The sequence below is a fragment of the Ammospiza caudacuta genome, chromosome 3 (genome assembly GCF_027887145.1).
Source record: "Ammospiza caudacuta isolate bAmmCau1 chromosome 3, bAmmCau1.pri, whole genome shotgun sequence".
Classification (NCBI taxonomy): Eukaryota; Metazoa; Chordata; class Aves; order Passeriformes; family Passerellidae; genus Ammospiza; species Ammospiza caudacuta.
This window is the reverse complement of record NC_080595.1, coordinates 74,898,873-74,916,274: the sequence shown is the minus strand read 5'-3', so window position 1 is coordinate 74,916,274 and position 17,402 is coordinate 74,898,873. Positions and strand designations below refer to the sequence as shown.

The window sequence follows — 17,402 nt, the reverse complement described above, 5'->3', positions numbered from 1 at the left end:
CATTGACATAAAACTATTTAATGCAAAAGCTGATACAAAAAGCTTTGCTATAATTTACTTACATAAGCTACGTCCATTTGGTAGTGTAGCACCAGGCTGAGAAGTTAGCCTATGGGACAATCAGACATACAAATAATGTTAACATTCTTTAGCCAAGCAAAAGGCACAGTGAAAACAGAACTTTGACTGTAAAATGCTCTGTGATACTCTGATTTCAAAACCTCTCCAAGACAAAGCCTTGGAAGAGTCTACTTCATGCCCAACACCTTAGTAAGGACAAAACTGCTCAATACCAATTGTACGAATCCCCACAACGGTCAAAGCACCTCTTTGATTAATCTCCCTAATCCTTCTTCATGCCCTTATGCTGTTAACTCTCTCCTTAAATTTCAGAACTGAACCTTGGTATAGCTCTCCAAAGGCAACCATCATTCCAACACTTTGGATAAACCAGTAGAAGTAACAGAACTTTTGGGAAAAGTCTTAGTGACTGAAGATCTCTGTTAAGCACAGTGCTTTGGATTTTGGCAGAACCAACATAAAACTTCAGATGCAAAGACACACTGCAGTGGGTTCTAAATGAGCAACAATATGATTTTCAGTACCCTGGTCAAATTTCATTTGACATAACTATCTAAATTCTCCCAGCTGCATTAAATACTTCTTTTTGTATATTGACATTTCTAGGAGCTCCAGTACAAGTCTACTCTTAGAAACAAAAGAAACGGAAGGTGCACAAGTTTCAATACATTCCCAATTACCATGGCACAATAATATGCTAGATTTAATTCATTCTGTTTTAAAAGAGAAAAATAAGAATAAGAAGAGGTAAATCTATCTTGAGATTTACACAGCTTTTAAGCAAATTTCATCCTAGCAGTCAAAAGTGGAGTAGTGACTTACAGTCACTCTTACATACAAATCATTTCAAGAATGATTTTGACATGTACACAAATATGAAATACATATCTGCAAAATAATCAGTATTAACTGAAAGTTCATGGATCAGGAACATACTGTGTACATTGTCTCATAGTTACCTGTAACCATGTGAGGAACTTTATGAATACAAGAATGCTTTGTAAAATACTATGAAATCGTTTATAAAATAAAATTAATTACTTCTGCTCCAAGTTACAAAAATGTGGCAAGACTGAGGCTATATTCAGTAAAATTTACTTATTAGGCTGAAGAACAATAGAAATAAACTTGACTGTTACCCATTCCCTAAAGATGGTAACACTGATTCCCTTATTAAAATATCATGTCTTCTTATAGCTTGAGTACATAAAAATACCAATTACATTACTAAATTTGGATGCATCAAGAATCCAAAATTCAGACTGCATCTCAAATAAAATTACTTTCTATTTTTTGTACAAATATGCACAGAAAGGAAACACAGATGAGACAATTGATGCAATCCACATTCCTGGAGTCTTAAAATGAAGAAAATTTTGTAAAAATAACATGTTTCAAAAGTACACTCCTGAGCTGCAGCTGACTACAGAACTAGCATAAATGGGATAACAACACAGAAAAAAATTGGTATAAGTTCCTTCTTCTTTTGGCACCAATTACCTGGACTGTCCAGTTGAGATGCTCCATTCCTCTCTCTGCCCAGTACCGCGTGATTTTGATTTGTCTTTGCCCACAGGATCAGCATGTTTTGAGGTACGTTTAGCAGGAGGAGATATGTGGCTATCACTCAAACTAGCATCACTACCTTCATCTTTCTGAAAAGAAAAAAAGCATCAGATCATACTTACTTGGCTCATTTGCAGATATCCTTACAGAAAAGGGTAAACTTCAGAGCTCAGTAAAAGGAAAGTGTCTGTCAAACTCTCAGTGACCAATTTGTGTACAATATTAAACGTGTTTATTCTGAAAACATTACCAGAAACTATGAAAATATTTCATTTCAAGTATTAAACTTCTATAACAGTTTTCTTGTATTTCTGAACAAGTATTTTTTGTATAACTGATTGTGTTTTTTATGTATGATAAAACCACAGCAATGATTTATTCTGCTGATATTGTTTTTGTATTTAAAATGCTTAAACATTTTCCTTCTGTAAGAGTTTTCCAGTACCTTGTTCTACCCATCAAACTGTCCAACACATAGCCAGGAGATGTCCAACATGTTCATTAACATCATTATGCACATTAACCACATTACTCTTAACACCTTTTAAAAAGCGCCTAAACAGTACACCAAAAGGGGCCTTTTTTCCATTGCATTTATCAAAGGTAACAGAGACAGAAACTCTAAGACAGTAGCAAGGTACACAAAAAATAGACAGACACCAAACTTTAGAGGATCTGCTTCTATTTATATGAACTACCACAACAAAACATAAAACCAGGATTCTATTAACTACAAATTTTAGCTCATCAAAACAGTCTTGATGCCATTCAGTGGCACCCTGGGCAAACCTCACAAAGTTTAACAAGTCCAAGCGCAAGGTCTTGCATCTGGGTCCGGCAAGCACATCCCAAGCACAAGTACAGGTTGGGTGGAAAATGGACGGAGAGCACCCCAGGAAAGAAAGACTTGGGGGTGTTGCTTGACAAGAAGGTCCCCACATTGTGCTCCTGCAGCCCAAAAAGCCAAAGTGCCAAAAGCAGCAAAATGGGCAGCAGGTCAAGGGAGGGGATTCTCCCTGCCTATGCCCCCACTCCTGAGATCTCACCTGGAGTCCTGTGTCCAGCCAGGGGGCCCACAATATATGAAGGACATGGGAATGTTGGAGCGAGTCCAGAGAAAGTCACAAAGACAATCCAAGGACTGGAGCAGCTCTGCTGTGGAGACAGGCTGAGAGAATTGGGGTTGTTCAGCTTGGAGAAGGCTCCAGGGGGATCTTAAAGAACCTGCCAGTACCTAAAGGGACTCTAAGAGAGCTGGAAAGGGACTTTTAACAAAGGCATGTATTGATAGGACAAGGAATGGTTTCAAACCGACAGTTGACAAGTTTAGGTTAGATATTAGGAAGGAATTCTTCCCTGTGAGGGTGTTGAGACACTGGCACAGGGTGATCAAAGAAGTGTGGCTGCCCCATCCCCGAAGTGTTCAAGGCCAGGTTGGATGCGGTTTCGAGCAACCTGTGATAGTGGAATGTGCCCCTGCCCATGGCAAGGGTTTTCAAGCTAGATGATCTTTAAGGTTCCTTCCAACCCAAACCATTCTATGATTCAAAAACTGAATATCCTTTATTGCAACAACAGAGAACCAATTTTCAAATATTAAGGTCCAGGAATTGTTAGTAAGAACTTGAACTATGACAAAGAGATAGTTTTACTTGAACACGAGGAGATAACCACAGAAGTGCCATTTGTTCATCAGGCTTAGTAACAACAACAATCTGATTTGTACTCCAGATACTTCAACATCACATGGCACATACTCAGAAAACTTTAAAAAAGGCTTATCTTTTAAGAGAGGAAGACAGAATAACACAGCACAGTATTTAGAAAGTGAAATCCAAATGTATGGGTGCAGTTTGACAAGACAGCTCAGCATCACTGTGACACATGAAGAGCCCATGCACTCCTGGCCTGACTACACAGCACCATTCCAACCTCCTCGGATCTTCTTCTGATGTTTCTCTGAGCCATCCATAAAGCAGACCAGCTCACTAAAGCTTCAAAAGCTCACTTTCCTTCTTTTAGGTGAAATTCCTACCTTGTTGGTGATCTTAATAATTTCACTGAGGGATCACACAAGTACAAAAGATAATAACTACCACCACTCCTAAATGCAAAACACCTGCACAGCCCTACAAAATATATGGGCAGCACCTGGCTGTTTTCTATAACACTCTGAAACTACAAAATACCAACTCTGTACAAAATTTTAGTAGCTTTCATATTCACTTCTGAACACTCTAAGTATTTGTGCATATACTTCCTGCTTTATTATCAGTTTACTTGTGAACTTAGAGAAATACAACCCTGCTTAGTAACTACTTTCCAAAACTACACAAGCTCCCCTGTGAAGGATAGAAGCAGAGTTTCAAGGTAAGCCACAGAACCAGTTTAAAACCGGCTAAACAAGACAGAGAAAATGAAACTAGGAAAGATGAAGCAGCATGTAACAAAGCTTTACAAGCAGTAACATAAAAACTATTTGCCAGCAGTGAAATTAGTAATGCACAGGTTCCTGTATTCCATCTCTACCCCTTTTCATGCAAAAAGCCAAACTCCTCAGAGTCCCCTATCATCACCTTTCTCTGCATTTCCTCCAGTGCCTTGCCTCTGGTCCCAAGTCTTAAGTTCAGCTAGGATCTTGTCCTGTCAGCTTGCAGTTAAAACAAAATACTGACAATGGAGACAAATTCTGCTATTTCAGGTCTCCCTCTGCTACAAATATTCACAAAATTCATAAAAGTTGAGTATCTTTGAGAACTCTAATGCTGTCAAATGAACATATACTGGCAAATAGCTTCAGAAACTGGAAAAGCAGGCTGTCGGTGTGATCACGTGAGCGATCAGTTCCTTGCAGCTGCCTAAGGAACCAGACTAGCAATTAAGGGGGTTATTTAATTAGGTTATTCTTTGTTTAGGCTATTATTTTCAGCTGAGCCTCACTTGCCTGCATATTAACTCTATGCACAAACTCAGCAAGTATAAACCAAGTTAAATCTTAAGATACTCAAGTCCAAATATTAACCTATATTGGAGTACATGCTGTGTAAGATGCACTAACACAAAAAATGTTTTATCATGAAGTAGTGACAAAGCTACTATAAAGTTGAAATCACTGAAATTTTAAATACATTACCAAGAATCCAAGCTCCATTTTCCAGTTAACAGACAATTTTAAAAATTCAAGTTCCGGGGAATGAAATCAGACTACTATCCAGAACCTTCACTACCCACAGTAAAACACAGATATAGTTTTCATAACACTCAAGAGATTATCCAAACTGGGATATGCTAGAACAAAGAAGAAAATTAATTTCAGTTTGGGAAGCCTTTACAGAGAGCAGTCTATCCACTGCTTCCTCCCATTTATAGCAAAACAGGTCTAACGATTCCACAGCAGTCAGCTTGCTCCCTCAAGGAACTGGGTCTCAAACCATTTATACCTTTAATGATTAAAAATAGCACTTCAGTTTCAACCCAGAAACTTATTACTTCAGATTAGATATCATGAAAATGTTCAGGGACTAGAAAAATATGATACAAGCATCAAACTTAAAAATTAAGAAATTAAAAATGCAATTGCAGAAGTAGGAACCAAGGCACTGCACTCAAAGCTCCTAATGAAACACTGGCACTGAAGCAAACACACTCACATGCTGAGAGAATGCAGAGAATATGAATTAATAAAATCTTAATCATGTCAGAAATTGCCTTCAAGCATACCAAAGCAACAAGGAAAAAGCAAGCAGAGAAAAATCAAAAAATTACTTTACATAGTGTCAGAAGGTACAAGAAAGAAACAAAATTTGGTGCAACTGCATTAATCCAACAGAAAAGAGAGACCCAGCAAACTCCAGCTGTGATCCAGAACAACCAGAACCACCTCTTACAGAAAGCACTCTTGCTACAAATCAGTAAGGAAATAACTGGCATTAACAGGATACCATCCATGCTCTAGACTGGCAAAACACAGTCTTATCTTTGGATTCAAAAGTAAAATGGAATGTGACAGCTGAATGAATACCACAAATCAGCTGCTGAGCTCAGAGTCAATTTAGGCAGAGGCAGTGGGGGCAAACTGGTAACACACCTTCACTGAAGGCACTTGAACGATGGTACTGATATATCTAGAAACAAAAGTTAAAATAAATAATAAAGCAAGCAAACATATATAGCTGCCTATTATCTCTATGCTTTCTCTGCTTTGTATGAAAAGGAGAAAGACAGAAACACTGTTTAATACCTATCCATGAGCAAGCTACAAATACACTGCTATACATTATTACCTGCAGTCTCTTCTCTATCCATCCCTAAATTTCAAGACACTAATTTGATACTAACAGTTTTATTTAAAACATGTAGAGTACTTCAGTTTTGGAAAACACAAACTAGAAATCCATTAATAAAACTGGCCTTTTCCTTCTCAATTTATCCTCTTAGAACAGCAACTATACCAGCACAGTCTTTCAGCAAGACTGAAGAACACACATAGCAGGGCAGTACTCACTGACAGTGCCTTCAGGTGTATCACAGGAAGCAGTTGGCTAAAGCATGACATTTGAGTAATTCCCAAGTGAAAATACAAAGATTACTTATAGCATCTTTGAAGGGAAGGGGGGGGGTGTTTCTTCTGTTTAAGTTGAATTTCCTGGCTAAGAGAATAACCAAAGAAGTCTTCTTAAACTGCTGGTCTGAACACCCCAAAATAATCCTAATCCAGTAGTCTTGGACACAGAGAATGAGTACAAACCATCTCTACCACTGGCATCTCCAAGCATGTGAACACAAGTTCACAGAGTTCTCAAGTAAGAGATGATATAACATTGAAACCACAACCACACCTTGCAATTTCTGAAAAAGTCTGTCTGGTTTGCCACAGGTTCGTCTGTACTCAGACACAGGCATGCAGACATGAATATCTGAGTTATCCACCATGGTCAAACTTGCTGTCCTCGCTGTAGTTTGTGGGGCACACCCTGCTGAGTGTCTGCCACACCCTGAACACTCACACCACTGCTCACACAGCTCCTCACTCAGGCAACTTTTCAACCCATTCTCTTCAGCACTGCAGCAACTTTTTTTTTTCTATGGCCTCTTCCCATGTCTAAGACACAAAATTAATGCACTGACATTCAATGTTCAACTAACCAATCCTATTTCTCTGCATTCTGTTAAATGCATAAATAGCTTTTCTTTTTAACCCACTAAATAAGCACAAAAGACCCTGAAAGTTACTTTCTCTTAATAATAATGAAATAAACATTTTCAAAAAATCTGTTTCAGCCACAGGTTTTCAAAAACCTCTGCTTCTACCTTTAGTTAAATCCAAACTTCTGATATTGAAATGTAACTTCCACTTCTCTGAAAAGACAACAATTTCAGACATGCCAATCTTATTTTTAGTAACACTAGAGAAACTAAATCCAGATCTCCTGGTTATTTCTAACTTTCTATTTTCTAATTTAAAATACATCTTTTGATTAACAACACTTCTTCTTGGATGTCCCAGATTATTAGTCCGGATTCTTATCTTAAAAACACATGTGAAAAAAACTGGTGCGCCTCTTCTCCTACCAGCTCCTGCAAAGTTCTTGAAATAAGCTGTCCATCAAAAGATTTGAAACACTCAGGGCTCTTTATGGCATTTAATAAACTTTTATATCCTACAGTATAAAAAGATAAAATTGTCTTTCCAAACTGAAACAGTTATTCATGAAAAAAATGTGCCCCAATTAGTTAAGCTCATGTCTCATCCTTGCCCTCATATAACTATTCAGTTAAAAATAACTTGCTTTCACTGAAACTATAATGCATTTCAAACACCAAAAAATATATCAAAAACATTGTCTAGCTGTCTGTCCAGTCATTCTGGAAAAGACACTTGTTCCTTTGTGTATCCAGTTTCTGCAAAGGTAAAAAATATGGATTAAAACATTATATCCTAAAAATGTAATTGCATTAAAGATCTGTGTTAAGATTTATTGATGAGAGTTAGGTAAGAGCTAGGTTTTGCTAACATTAAGCTAATGCATTTTAAGGCTAGGCATACTAAGCAGTTTTAAAAAATCAGAAGGCTTCATAATCTCTTTGAGATTTAAGTTTTGTTTGGTTGCAAATTCTACATACTAGATCAAAATAATTTTCTTATAATGTGATCATGTCATCTGACCAGAATCTAATAAATCCTTTCAAATCCTATTTCTAAGTTCACCATTTTGTTTTAGAGTTTTCTAACAAAAAATAAAAGCGGGGGAGGGAAAGGAGTAAAACTCTCCTTATGTTTGATACAAACATTTCAAGTAGCTGAAACTTTCTCACGATCATGCTCAAACCAGGTACCACACCTTGCCTTACACATCCACAATATGCCCTAATTTCAGGATGACACACCACACTACCCACTCTCTCCAGCACCAACACATCCTCACAAGATCCTCTCTTCCCCACCCCAATGCACATTTTCCTGGCAAATGCCTCCAGCCCCTCACGTAGGGGAGAACGGGCTGACTGCTTAGTGGGAAGAGGTAAGACCTGATACACTTGTCTGGGGAAAGAAGGGAACATGACTGGACTTGAGGTCGAGCATAATGCAGCACCCTGTATTTGTGATGGTACACAACATACTGCTGCAGGATGAACACCTACCTTTGTGTCCTAAAAATCCAGTGTGAAAGCACTTTTGCTTCAAGGCCAGACTGGATGGGGCTCTGAGCAACCTTGTCTAGTGGAAGGTGTCCCTGCCCATGGCAAGGGGTTGGGAAGAGATGATCTTCAACATCCCTTCCAAACCAATTCATTCTGCCTCAGCCTTCAAATGACAAGAAGCTGAGAAATAAATGTATTTGGATTAGAGCACATTAACTACCTTAGTGAGAACTCCAAGTTGCATGAAGGCCCTGATGCATTAACCTTGTTGACAGCTTGAAAAAAAACATCAGCTTAAAAGAACACATCTTCTGGTTGCAGTTCTCTAATTTCCACTTGTTTGCACACAGTCATTTATCAGACATTGGCTCTCCACAGGTGTTAAGGAAAAATAATGTTCATGCTTAAGTGCTTGATGATCTTGGAATAAACAACTATTAACGATGTATTTCATTAGTGGTAATGATAGTAAAGAATGCCTCAATTGCAGGATGATCTGAATCCTTTTAACATTCAGGTTCAGTTTTTGGGTTTTTTTAGTGAACAATGCTCACATCAATAATAGCCACTAAGAACACAAAGAATACCATCATCTAGACCTTTTCAGAATAATAAATTCTTCACCATTTGTTCAGATTAAGAAAACCCCAAACATATTTCTTCCACAGGAAGATCTGCTTTATTATTTCAACAGATTTCCATTTTATTTCCTCAAACCCTTCAACCCTAGAATTCAGGTTATTTAATAAATGTGAAAGCTTTTGAGAAAAGCTAAAAGTTTACAAGTTAAAAATATAAGCGCTGTTAATTAGGGATTTTCACACCTGCAACCATTCCCTCTGTCTGTTACAGAAAAAAGACACCTGCTTTCTGACATCCATACTGAGTGAGTGCCTGTCAACAGCTTCAGTGTGACACAGAAAACACTCTTGCAACCTACAGGTTACTTGGTTCACCAATGAAAGGGAGAGTGACCTACAGAGCAGCCCCTGCCAAGCTGTGACACAGGCCATAAATAGTGAGCTGAGGTGTATCCTCCCATCAGCAGCAGCCTGCTCCAAGCATTTCACCACGAGCGCTCCTCTCTTCTCTGTGCCATCACCAAAATTAGGATGATACTGTGAAATTTCAGCTGATAATCAAATCAGAAGGATGGAGGGGAGGCAAAGGGAAGCCAGGGGATGTGGAGAAGAGGATTAGTTTCAGCTGGACCAGTAACGTGATCCTGATCCCGCTGATCAAATGGCCTGGCAAGCATTAATATTGGCGAGTCTGTTGTTTTCACAACTGCACAGTTCACAGCCAGAGCTCACAGCTCGCAGCACATGTGAAATCACACACCTGCAGAAGAGCCAGTCCACTGAGAAGAGTTCTCTACTTGCTGTATGGGGTCCACACCTCACTTAGAAGTATTTCTAGTAAATCCACTTAAGGGAAGTTTTTAAAACCACTGATCCTCCTTATTCAACACTGAAGGAATAATAAAAGCAACACATTTTTAGTCAGAACTACATTACCCATTTCTGTGAGTTTCTAGACTGTTAACAAAGACTTTTAAAATAGAAATTATATTTATGTGATAAATTGACAATCAAGAATGATTACAATTCTAATGTGGAAAAAATGAAAACATTCAAATGTTTTTTCCTACCCTCAGTCCTCGAAAATCCATCTTGTTTCTGCTTAACAGTCACATCCCAAATAAAGCTTATAGGACACAGCCTCCTTCAATACTACTATAAACCTAAATAAAGATGTAGAATTATGTAAATGAGGCTAGCAAAGAGGAAAATAGAGCGAGAAGCCCTGAACCAGACTGCTCCCCAAGGTTTGGACACGACCAGGAAATAGACTCAGTAAGCTAAGCAGAAAAGTGTCTGTAGCAAGAGAAACTAGGAAGGTGGCCTTCCGTGAGGTAAAAACATGGGATTAAAAAACACTTCTGCACCTCTAGCTGCAATGCACTTGAAGACAGTATTTTTAAAGGAGAAAAAAATTAAAATTGCATACAATTGTGATAGAAATCGTGAGATTAATGTACTGAAATTTAAATCATCAAAAAATCAAAATTTTAAGCCTGAACGATACATTAGAGAAATAATAATGGATAGCTATTAAGTATTTGAAATGAGGGATTGCTGAAGCACAGCAACAAATTTCACTGCAAGTAATCTCTTCCACATGTAGAGAATGAACAGCTTCTTCATTTCAGGTTATTTAAATAGTTTTGGCTCAACTATTTATTCATTTAAAATGAAGGAACTGACTGGAGGCTGGAGAAAAGCAAAATGCCCCCTTCCCACATTAGGAAAACAACCAAACCAAAGCATCTGCTCCAAGTGCAACTGGACACAAACTTTCTGTCAAAGCTTTACATCAGTTAGGCCATCAACAGACACTACTAGAAGCACAAAGGTAAAACCAGAAAGTTCAGTACAGGCTACAAGAACTATGGAACCTGGAGACATTTCTAAGTTCTGTATTTCTAGTAGGAGAACTAAAGCTGCCTCCTTCATAACTAGCCCAGCTGGAGCTGAAACTATCACAGCATACACCTAGCCAGTGCAAAATGAAAAGACTTACAAAAGAGTACACATTTGTCTTACAACTGGTTGAAAAAGTTGCCTGTTTTAGTAACTACCAAGCGAAAAGAAACTAAATTTATTCAGAAAAAGAATCCAAGCACGTATAAATGCAAACCAACACTTGAACAATTTAAACCAGAATTAATGGTTAAAATAAACCATGAAAATCCCATCAAAGGTAATGAAGACAATATTTCAAGAGTGAAGTCAGACTGAAAAATTGTTTTGAAAAACCAGCAAAGCATGAAGTGTACACAAAAAAAGGATAAAAACATATTGTCAGTTCCCTTTGCAATAAATGGGTTCATGAGTGATACTACCCACAAAAAAAGTAATCCATTAGAGCTAAAACATCTAATAAACAATCAGCAATCTTTCAAAAGGTCACAGCTACAAAACAGCACAGCATTGAAAATTCACAGCAATGAAAGCTTCAGCTCATTGATGTCTACTTGCTGCATGCTTTGTTTCAAGATGGGTTTTATAAAGTCTTACAGAAAAATCATTCAAAGCATCATTAGATTGGAATTAAAACTCTTCCACAGCATAGCAAACATTCAACAATTTAGGGCAGGATGTGCAAAACCATACTACATGCAACTGAAACTGCAGGGGGATAGAGGTGATCAGAATATAATTACCTGAGCTAATTATCTTGCATAACCCCAAGCTGTATGCAACTCTTGCAAAATTGTCATGGGCTGTCTCACAGCCGTGGGTCAAACCTTCTGTTTGAAGTTCAAACAGAGACAGTAGTTGGAGAAGCAGCTTTTATTAATAATACTTTGGGACAAGCCCAATGTTCAGAGGAAGCAATGCAGCACACAAAACATCAACACCATTTCCTGAGTACTCTTTGGAGGTCTTATCCATCCACTGGATTAGCCCTTGGATTGCTTCCTTTGAAGGCCCTGGAACAGTGTGACAGCAAGGATAGCCAGCTTTGAACAGGATGCACCACTGCCTCCCAAAACAAACCACGGACACTTCACATGTCCTGACTGCTGAGAGGGGCCCAGACTGATCTGGCACGATACGTAAGAATTCAAATTCAGGACAGCCCTTCAGAACCACAAAAGGATCACAAATGCCAACTGTATGGTATCTTGACAGAATCCTGAACAAAGACTGCTTCCAACAATTGCTCCATTTCCCACTGCTCACAGCTGTATTAACACCATACAGCCAAGGAATGGCCTGCATGACTCATTTTAGAACACTGATTTTTCCCTGCTAAATCCCAAAAGAGCAGCAGACCACTAAAACAGAAAGAACCCGAGATTTTATTACACACCAAAAAGATGAGCTTTCCTGGGAATCCTCCTTTAAATTAAATTGTTTGGAGTAACTTCACAAGGCTTTATATTTCAGGATGTATTTCAAAGAACTGTAAAAGGATTAGCCTCAGCACCTTTACTGATGCTACTGCAAACTTGAACACAAAGGCAATGCAGTTCTTTAAAACATAGATATTGGACAGGAGCTTTTTTCTTGAAGAGCTTTGCACACAGGTGGCCAGCAAGTGTCATTTATCCAGCCAAAGGAGGAAAATCTAACTTTTTCTATAGTGTTATTCTAAACACCAGAGCATCCAGAACACCGTGAGACACTATGTAGAAAATAAATATGCCAATCAGGGTCTTTCATAAGGGCAAACTTGATTTTTAGAAAGCTCTACTGGTTATGTGTAAAACTTGTAATTTAAGAGAAATCATAGTAAGTTTTACATTTTCTATGTTTTCAACTGCTGACCATTAAACGCTTTTCGAAGAGTAAAATGTAGCAACAAGTTTATGCTACGAAAGCTGAAATGATCACCCAGAAATCAGAAAACACTTCTACTGCTACAGACTGAGAAACCACAGTGAGAGACTCTGAAGCACACTGGATCCCAGGGCACAGAAACGCTGCTTCTCTGCACCTTTCCTCGCTGCAGTGCCGGTGTCACTCCCGCAGCCCCCGATCGCTCCATCGGCGATTAAGTACAATGGAGAGCTCTGGGTTGCACCGCGCAACTTGAACAATGTTGGCAGCACTGCTTTTAGCGAGGATCATGCCTTACGATTATCACCATGCCCTCAAGTAGCTCTTAAGGCACTGCTAATGCTTTCTTGGCTAATTAAATTAAGCTAACCTTGTATACATTGCTAAAATGTCTAACTAGTACGCTGACATGATTTAAGTGTTTATTACACAGTAAATTCTTGATCAACACTTCTGATTTGTGCTTTGAGATGACTAAGAAAAATCATTTCAGTTGCCAAAGAAGTGTTACCAGCAATCACAACTCAGTGTCTGAAAACATCAGACATCAGTAGACACAAAGTGCAAATTTAACCACTTATGGTCACAGGATCCTCAATTTTTTCATAGTGTGAACAAAGTCCACTGAACCTATAAGCCTTGTGTTAAAATTCTGTGTCTCTGCAGAAGATTTTGATGAGCTTTTCCTGTCAGAATGCTTTAAGATAAAGCTAGAACACTTCCCAAATTTTAATGCTGAAAAGAATCAGTATTTTTATACACATATGTACAATTTGTGTAACAACAGAATATATATTTATGTAAGCATAGCTTCAAAATCTACTGAACAGTGCACTACTAAACATCAGTCCTGGAAACGGGAAGAAAACAAAGCCCAGTTTTTCCCCTCTGTACCCTCCCTATGCACTCTGCTATGACATCATCTCAGACAATAAACTTCTTGGCTCCTTGATCCATTTAGTGAGGGATTTTGTTCATTTTAATCTGGCTTCTAGTAAGCAGACAGACACACACGTATTCATCTCCATCACTGACTGCGTGATCGCCAATCAATAATTCAAACCAGTTTACTTTTCAAAGCCTGACGTCATTGCTTTCTCCAAGCTGAGTGAGTACTACTGAGGGAATACACTGAACATGATAAAGGCATTTAGATTATTACAGTCCATTCCCACAAATGTTGCCTCCAGATTCAGATCAAACAAAAAAGGACACTATTCACATACAACTCAGCAGAATATTGAAGCAGAAGACTAGAAACTTAAGTTCTTGGGAAAGGAGAAAGTCAAGCCTATCCTTATAAATATAAGCAAGAAACCCAAACAAATGGAAAAAAAACCAAAACAACACAAAAAAGTACATCCGAAAAAGCCAAGTGGAAAAAAATAAGAAGGAAATAGATACAAAAGAGGTAGAAGAGAAGTCCTATCCCCTTTTCTGGTCTACTCAGCAGCTTACAGGATGCCATTAGGTCACTAACTTGGTTTTTGTTGCTAATAAGGAACAGACAGATGATCTTTTAAAACACATTCTGAAAGGTGGCTGCAAACATTCCCACTGAAGAACATTTCTCAGGGAGTCCCGGTCAAAAGCTCCATGCAAGAAAATTAAGTCACACACTGCAAACAAGAAGTGTCCCATCTCTGCCAGAGCTCCAAACTAGCTGCTCATTAACCCGATTAACTGCTGGTAGCAAGGCTGGTTTCCTGATGTGACACCCAAAAGATTTAGAAAGGACAGACTGTTTCAGTCAACTGCAAAAAAAAAAAAAAAAAAAAGGAAGAAAAAAAATACAACTGCAAGAAGACGATCCCAGCACGCTTTCTGAACACAGCCTCACTATCTGTCTCCCGACAGTCATTTCCAAAAGCAAAGGCTTTGTCTCCCTACTGCTATACTTATTCATGTCCTAATCACTGAGATCCTTCTCTGGCACTACTTCAAGAAGATTCAGAAGCTCAGAAAGACACTGTATTGCTGACAGTACTTACATCTGAAGAATAAAAAGAGTTGTTCAAAAACAACTTTAAAATACAGTGAGATATTCATATTTTATAAAACACACTGGATGGAGGAAATAAGAAAAAAAACCTTCTTGGATAACCTCTGCTCATATTTGGCAATTACATCTTAAAAGGGAAGAAAAAATCCACCTCAAACACATGAGACGTACTTGAAGCGAAACAAGTTCATTCCCATACACCAAAATTTACATTTAACTTCAGAATAAATGCTCTTTTAGAAGTGTGGGCAATATCTTGAGAAGTGTTTATAGTATTTTACACTATTTTGCACAATCTCCTTTCCTTACACCATGACACTAACATAATTTCAATGTTTTAATGATTTGTAGTAAAAAACCACTGTTATGAATTAAAAATACTTGGAAAGAAGCCCAAGCTAGTTTTCTAAGCAGCAGTAAACTCCTTGAGAAGTAAGCCAGTAAGGGTTACTTCAAACTTTGCTTCACAAACCACAAGACCCACGATATGAATAAACAGAAACTGCAAACTAGAACAAGCAGAACAGCTTTTTACAGCTATGGGGCTGCATCCCCAGGAGTCCACTGAAATTAAACAAGGAAGAAACAGGGAACAAGGAAAAGTAAGATGGGGGAAGGGAAGAACTGTGAAGTATGAAAGACTTGAAAGAGAAGCACAGAAGGTACAATCTCATACATATCAGTGATTTGTATTTGCTTTATATTTTAGATCAAATAGATGGGGTAAAAGGTTTTTTGAGAATTCCAGGTGACATCCTTCTGACATGCCTCTGTCTGCTGCTGCTGTTTTTCTAATCGGCTGATTGACTTCCTCCTTTGCATGGCAGGGACATGGTCAGTTGGTGCACGACTGTCAAACACTGGGACCCTCAAATTTCACTTACATATTTGCGTTGCTTTTATTGATTTTTATTGCTTTTATTGAAAGATCCCTTTAAAGCAATACGTGAAGTTTCATCAACCACAGAAAAAGTCCTGCCTACAATTCCTCCTGTGGGAGGAATTTCTTCACAGACAGGATCACTAAACATTGGGAACGGGCTGCCCAGGGAGGCGGTGGAGGCACCGGCCCTGGAGCTGTTGAAGGAAAGGCTGGATGCGGCACTCGGTGCCATGGTCTGGTTCACAAGGTGGTGATCGGCCATAGGTCGGACTCGATGATCTCAGAGGTCTTTTGCAACCTCATTGATTCTGTGATTCTTCGATAATTAAAAACAAAAATTACAGGTTTTGTCAACAGAGCTGTTTAGAGACAAGGAAGAAAGGAGACTCCCGAATTCTTTCTTCTATTACAATTTACCAAATGTTAATTCTCCAAATCGGGCTGTAGAATTTAACTTGCAGTTAGCCCGTCTAACCCAAGCAATCACAGCCAGTTCGGCTGAGAAAACATTCAACTTAAACTTGACGGCAAAAATCACACCCTCCGTGCCACAAATAACGGGGCGGGGGGCTTTGCTGAACACCAGCTTCCTCCCGTCGCAGCCGCCAGCCGAATCGAGGTCATTTAGGGAAAAGGGGAAAAAAAAAAAAAAAAGCACACACATACACAAACCAAACCGGGCCGAGGTTTATTGCGAAGTTGCTGCGGGCGCAGCTCCCAACTTTTGTCTGGCGGCGGCAGCGCCGGGCGCGGCCGCAGGGGGAGCCCCGCGCCGCCGGACCCCGCCGGACCCCCGCCCGCCGCCGGCCCCGCCGGGCACCGGCACCGCGGCCGCTGCGCCGCCTGTGTCCCCGCCGCCCCCGCCCCTGTCAGCGGCCCCCACCGCGCCGGCGCTGGCCCCACCGGGACTGCGGCTCTCCGCAGTTGCCCCCCGGCGTCCCTGCCGGCTCCGCGGTGCTTCCTTGCCGCGGGCTGCCCGCCGGCCCCACCGTCCCTCCGACAGCCGTCTCGGCACCCGCCCCCCGCCGGCTCCCGTGCCCGCAGCCCCCCCCGCCGTGGCACCAGCGGCGCTGTCCCCAGCGATTCCCCGGCCTCGCCGCCTCCCTCCCTCCGGTCCCCCGTGGAGCCCCCGGTCCTCACCCGCGCTGCCGCCGCCTCCTCCAGCCCGGCCGCATCTGCCTTGGTGCCCCTCTTAGAAGAGCGGGTGCGGGACGAGATGAAATGGCTGCCGGCCCCGGCCGCCGCGGCCGCCGCTTTGCCCAGGGGGCGCAGAGAGCTCTTCCTGGTGTTCACCATGGCCCCGGCGAGGGGGGACACGGGGGGCGCCGCCGCCGCCGCCGCCGCCGCCGGCGCGGAGGGAGGAGGGAGGGAGGGCGGACAGGCGGGGGCTCGGGCAGGGAGGGGAAGGGGAGGGAGAGGGGGGAAAGGGGGGAGGAGGGAGGAAGGAAGAAAAGCCCTCCGGGGAAGCCGCTCTGCCGGGCAGAGACGCAACCAGAGCCGCGCCGGCTCCTCCCGCCGCTGTCGCCGCCGCCTCTCGGGCTCAGCCCGGCTCTAACTGGCCGCCATTACTGTCCCTGCTCCCTTTCTCTGCTCGCTCCGCGCCGCCCCCGCCAGTCGCCGCCGGGGGGCGCTGCGGCCCCGGTGCGGCCGTTCTATCCCGGCGCCGCGCGCTCTATGGGCCCGGCCCGGCTCGGCTCGGCCCGGGGGCGGCGGCGGCGGCGGCGGCGGCCGCGGGTCTCTGGGGAGCTGCTCCGGCCCCGGCTCCGCGGCGGGCACCGAGCGCGCACACAGCCTCACAGCCCCGCCACGGCCTGGAGAGCCGCCGGCCGGGCCTGGCCTGGCGTGACCCCGTGGGGCGGGGGAGCCGCCACCGCCGCCA

The 17,402-nt window shown here is 41.4% G+C and overlaps 1 protein-coding gene across 2 annotated transcripts in view; it reads right to left on the bottom strand.

Moving 5' to 3' along the window:
* ATAD2B (ATPase family AAA domain containing 2B) overlaps positions 1-16,988 on the bottom strand; it is a 73,823-nt gene extending 56,835 nt beyond the window's left edge. For both annotated transcript variants that reach the window (XM_058801102.1, XM_058801103.1), the window contains exons 1-3: positions 16,664-16,988; positions 1,582-1,736; positions 63-109 (exon numbers count right to left, since the gene is read on the bottom strand). In XM_058801102.1, the coding sequence (XP_058657085.1) occupies positions 63-109; positions 1,582-1,736; positions 16,664-16,819 (358 nt within the window). In that variant the 5' untranslated portion in view covers positions 16,820-16,988. The remainder of the gene's footprint in view (positions 1-62; positions 110-1,581; positions 1,737-16,663) is intronic.
* Positions 16,989-17,402: the final 414 nt, after the last annotated feature.